This window comes from Sphaeramia orbicularis, chromosome 1 (genome assembly GCF_902148855.1).
Source record: "Sphaeramia orbicularis chromosome 1, fSphaOr1.1, whole genome shotgun sequence".
NCBI lineage: Eukaryota > Metazoa > Chordata > Actinopteri > Kurtiformes > Apogonidae > Sphaeramia > Sphaeramia orbicularis.
The window spans coordinates 447,652-452,204 of record NC_043957.1 but is presented as its reverse complement, the minus strand read 5'-3'; the positions used below and the strand labels follow the sequence as shown (position 1 = coordinate 452,204).

The 4,553-nt window shown below is 44.6% G+C and overlaps 1 protein-coding gene across 1 annotated transcript in view; it reads left to right on the top strand.

The window, feature by feature from the left end:
- Nucleotides 1–4,127, top strand: part of LOC115428136 (voltage-dependent T-type calcium channel subunit alpha-1I-like) — a 432,180-nt gene extending 428,053 nt beyond the window's left edge. Inside the window, 1 exon segment of the mRNA XM_030146986.1 lies at nucleotides 3,415–4,127. Coding sequence (XP_030002846.1) covers nucleotides 3,415–4,127 — 713 coding nt within the window.
- Nucleotides 4,128–4,553: the final 426 nt, after the last annotated feature.

The following is a 4,553-nucleotide window of genomic DNA, read 5'->3' as shown; positions in this document are numbered from 1 at the left end:
AGTGGTCATTATTTCCAGGTTATTATGCTGTTGTTTTCCTGGTCCGGCCCACTGCAGATCAGTGTGGGCTTAGTGTGGAACCTGAACTGAAGTGGGTTTGACAGCCCTGGTGACCATTCTTTTCCCATGAGGTCATTTCCAACACCCATCATAAACAAAAGTACTTAACCCTTTTATGCATGAATTATGAGAACATATATTAAGATTTTTTTTTTTTTCTTGAGTGGTTTTTATTCCTCTTTAGGCATGAAAAAAAAACAAAAAAACAATGTGATAGAATTTTCTATGAACCTATTTTTATAGAGTCACAAAAACGTCCACTCAGCTGGACACCATATGCTTAATTTTAGAAGCAAAGAAACATGTATTAACTGATATACTGTGTAAAAACTATGACATAAAAACATGTTGAATGCAGCTAATCTGATGTTTTCTCACATTTTATCATACTCTAATACTAATTATTACTCACTTCCTGAAGATAATATGCAAAAAAAAAAAAAAAAACTTTTTGTTTAACCCATAAGGACCCAGTGTGACATTTGAGGCAGTTCCCAAATGAATTTGTCTCTATATTTAACCATCTTTAAGTGGTTTATCACCATTTTGTTGTAATATTATCTTCTGTATTTTATGTTTTTTTTTCAGTGAAAATCAGGTATTTTCTGACATTTAATTTACTAATCATGTACATGTTCATGAAAGTTCAGAGTAAAGTTGAGAATTATTATATTAAAAGTACAGAAAACTGCAGAAAAAGTGTCTTTTTTCAGTCAAATCTCTCATTATCTGAACATAAACCCAGTGTGTCCATCCACTGTCACTGATCCAACTCCATGGGTTTGACTGGGGAATCAATGTGTAGAAGATGACGGTGTTTCCATGGTAACTACAGAGCTCCTGAACGTCCAAATGGGTCATATCTGATGACCATGAAAAGATGAAGAACTATATTTGACACCAATTATTGACCAGTGTATTATTATGGGATGGTGCATTAGTGTCCACTGTGTTGGCTGATATGGAACTAAAACAACCAAACCCATGAATATACAAGGGAACAGCTGGCGAAGAGCTGTCACTGGAGTTGACCACTGGAGTGACCACTAGGGATTGTAACGATATGAAAATTTCGTATCGCGTTATTGTGACCAAAATTATCATGGTTATCATTATTATCGCGATATTTTTGAAATTGTGCTCATAATGTTCAAAAAGTACAGGCCGTGGGCGTGGGCCCTCCCACCCCCCGATCACCACCAAAAAGTTAATCATTTTTCTTATCCCATTTCAACAACCCTGAAAATTTCATCCAAATCTGTCCATACTTTTTGAGTTATGTTGCACCCTAACGGACAGACAGACAGACAAACAAACCCCTGGCAAAAACAGAATCCTCCTTGGCGGAGGGTAATGATAATGATAATGACAATAATTAATATAATAATAATAATAATGATGGTTTTACCTAAAATGAACTATTTATTTTCCATGATACCCATCAAACCATCCTCTAGTGGTTCCAGTCACTGGACTCACACGTCTCTTAATTTCTTTGGGTAAACAACCATCACGTATCAGTTTAAATACGTTACAGCAGACCAGAGACAGGGGCGGTTGTTAGACCTTCCACACTTTGGCCAATATTTCGTAGCCAATAAGCTGCAGTATATCTGCACAATGGCTCAGACCTAGTTATCTAGATGAGCCATGGCTAGATATAGAGCAAGCAATGTGTGATGATCTAGCAATCTGTGACTTAGCATTCATTAGTTCAATCATTAAGCATCATAAATGTTACAAAAGTGTGACATCAGCTCCACTCTGACAGCCTGCTGGGAATTTCTGAAATAAATAAATGTCACCCATTCCATGTAAGCAGACACCCATCTGGAACAACCCTGACGTCCTGCAAAATAAAGAATTACACACTTTACTCAGTGGAAGAACAAAGGAATAACACATTTAGAAACTAGAAGCACTCGGAGAGCGCAGACCTCCACCAAGGCTGATCAGTGCCCCCCCCAGTGGCCCCCCCCACCCCCGATCACCACCAAAATTTAATCATTTCTTCCTTATCCCATTTCCAACAAACCCTGAAAATTTCATCCAAATCTGTCCATAACTTTTTGAGTTATGTTGCACACTAACGGACAGACAAACAGACAGACAAACAAACAAACAGACAAACAAACAAACAAACCCTGGTAAAAACATAACCTCCTTGGCGGAGGTAAATATCATAGTGGACGGAAACTTGGTACCATTTGACACGCACACTTCACAACATGGGATTAGCAGCACCACATTTTTAGAATATCACCAAATCAAATCTATTATAGGTAAGAAATATTCCCCTAACCAGTTAAACCTGCAGCTACCAATCAAGGTGGCAGAACTTTGAACCTCGGCACCCCAAAGCTACTATCCAAAATCTATCGGCTAAACGCTAAAACAGATGACTTCATCTACCTACTGACTTCAGAATGGGAGACAGATTTATCCAGTGATTTGGATCAAAAGTCATGGTCACAAATATGTTCAAATACATTTAAAATGACAAAAAACTCCAATTTACAACTAATTCAGTTCAAAATTCTTCACAGGATTCATTCTACAGGACAAAGGATGTTCCAGATGGGTCTGACACATCTGTGTGCACCTGTCCACAGGTGTAGGCTTCAGGTCTGTGAGGACCTGTTCACAGGGCTCAGATGGAATATCTGCAGCCTCCCCCCCCCCCCCCCCGACACACACACACACACACGCACACACTGTGTTTCCAAGGTGACTGGGCCACCACAACATGGACCCTAACACCTCACACATGGACCTCACTTGCTTATGCATCGCAAGAAACACCATCCTAGTGAACTGGAAACAAAAGCCGAGTCTGAGCAGGAACCAGTTTAGAGTGGTGTGTGTGGTGTGTGTGTGTGTTGGTGTGTGTGGTGTGTGTGTGTGTAGTGTGTGTGTGTGTGTTGTGCGCGCATATGCTGGTTGGGGGTTTGGGCTTGGTGGGACAGGGTAGGGATGGGGGGTGGGCCCCTGGGTGCTTGGCTGTGGCATCGGGTGTTTTCTTTTTTCATAGATAGAATGGAGCTCTCTCTCTCTTTCTCTCTCTTCTCTTTCTCTCTCTCTCTCTGTCTGAGTGTTCAAAGTGCAAGTAATCAAGACACGGGTTTCATGATAATTAGGAATTAAAGGGGGGTAAACCCTAACCCAGTGGAATGTGACGTGGTTTATCATTGTACTGGTTAATGGTTTACATCCTGGTGATGCAGGAAAAGGGTTAAAGTTAATGTGTGTGGGCCATTATTGCACATTTAAACTCACAGAACTGGTTGGAAGCAAGTCAAGTTAACGTGTTAGTGTAAAATGCTAGTGGGTGTTCTACAATCTTTCCTCCACTAGTTTGTCCTTCTTCTAACCCATCATGTTCGTCCCCTGTCCCGCCCACCCCCCCCCCCCCGCCGCCGTGCAGGCACCCGTCCCGCAGCGTACTCGTCCCTGGCCACAAGGAAGTTCAGAGGGCAGCCTGCAGACCACGCTGGAGGAGGGGCTCAGCTTTAGCGTCTCTCCGCCTCACCATCCTCCCCGCGCCCCTCCTCTGCCCCCTCCCGAGCCACCCGCAGGGACCGCCCACGGAAGCGGAGCGGCGCCACCCGTTATTGAAAAGACGTAGCACCGCGCTTACCCTCCACGCCACCAGGGGGCACCAGAGGAGTCAGAGCAGCTGCGGAGGCGGCAGCACCAGCCCCGGGTGCCCCGGCAGGACTCCATGGACCCGTCGGACGAGGACGTGGGCGTGGGGGCGGGCGGGGGAGGGCTGCCGGCAGAGCTTCAACAGCGAACACTTGTCGGACACTCTGAACAGCCTATCGCTGACGTCGCTGCTGTCCCCGGGCTCTCTGGCTCCCCCGCTGGTGAAGAAGTGCAACAGCACGGGCTCCTTGGACCAAACCAACATGTCCGCCAGGGGGAAGGACGGACGCCAGTTCTGCAGCATAGACGCTCAGGGTTTCCTGTCCGGCCCCTGGACGGAGGGACGGGTGGCGGACGAGGACGAGGACCGAGTGAAAAGCGGCGGCCGTCCCACAGACACAAGCTCCAGGAAAAACAGATGAAACACTTGTTGCCTCTGTTGTAGTGAAACTGTCGATCTGTTTGCCTTTCTGGATGCGAAACCAGAACAGGGAGGAAGACTTTTCTGTCCGTGAACCCGAACCTGTCTTTGAATCGTCCGTTCTGTCTCATTTGCCCTCAGATGTGGCTGCCTCGATCAGGCATTTCTCAAAAAGATTACAGTTTTGTTTCTGAGTTTTAGCATCCTTTCTTTTACCACAGGATACGTGGATTTTTTTTGTTTTCCTGAAAAGACTTAAGGTGACTGACGAGGGGGTTCGGGCTGTTAACGAAACCAGGATTCAGCCTCGAAAGACCGCAGCAATTCTGGGTTTTTACCTTTGAGCCATGATGACACAGAATAATCAGAGTTAGAAAAACAGGCCTGAAAGTTACTAAGATGAGGTTACGTAAAATAAAAAAATAAA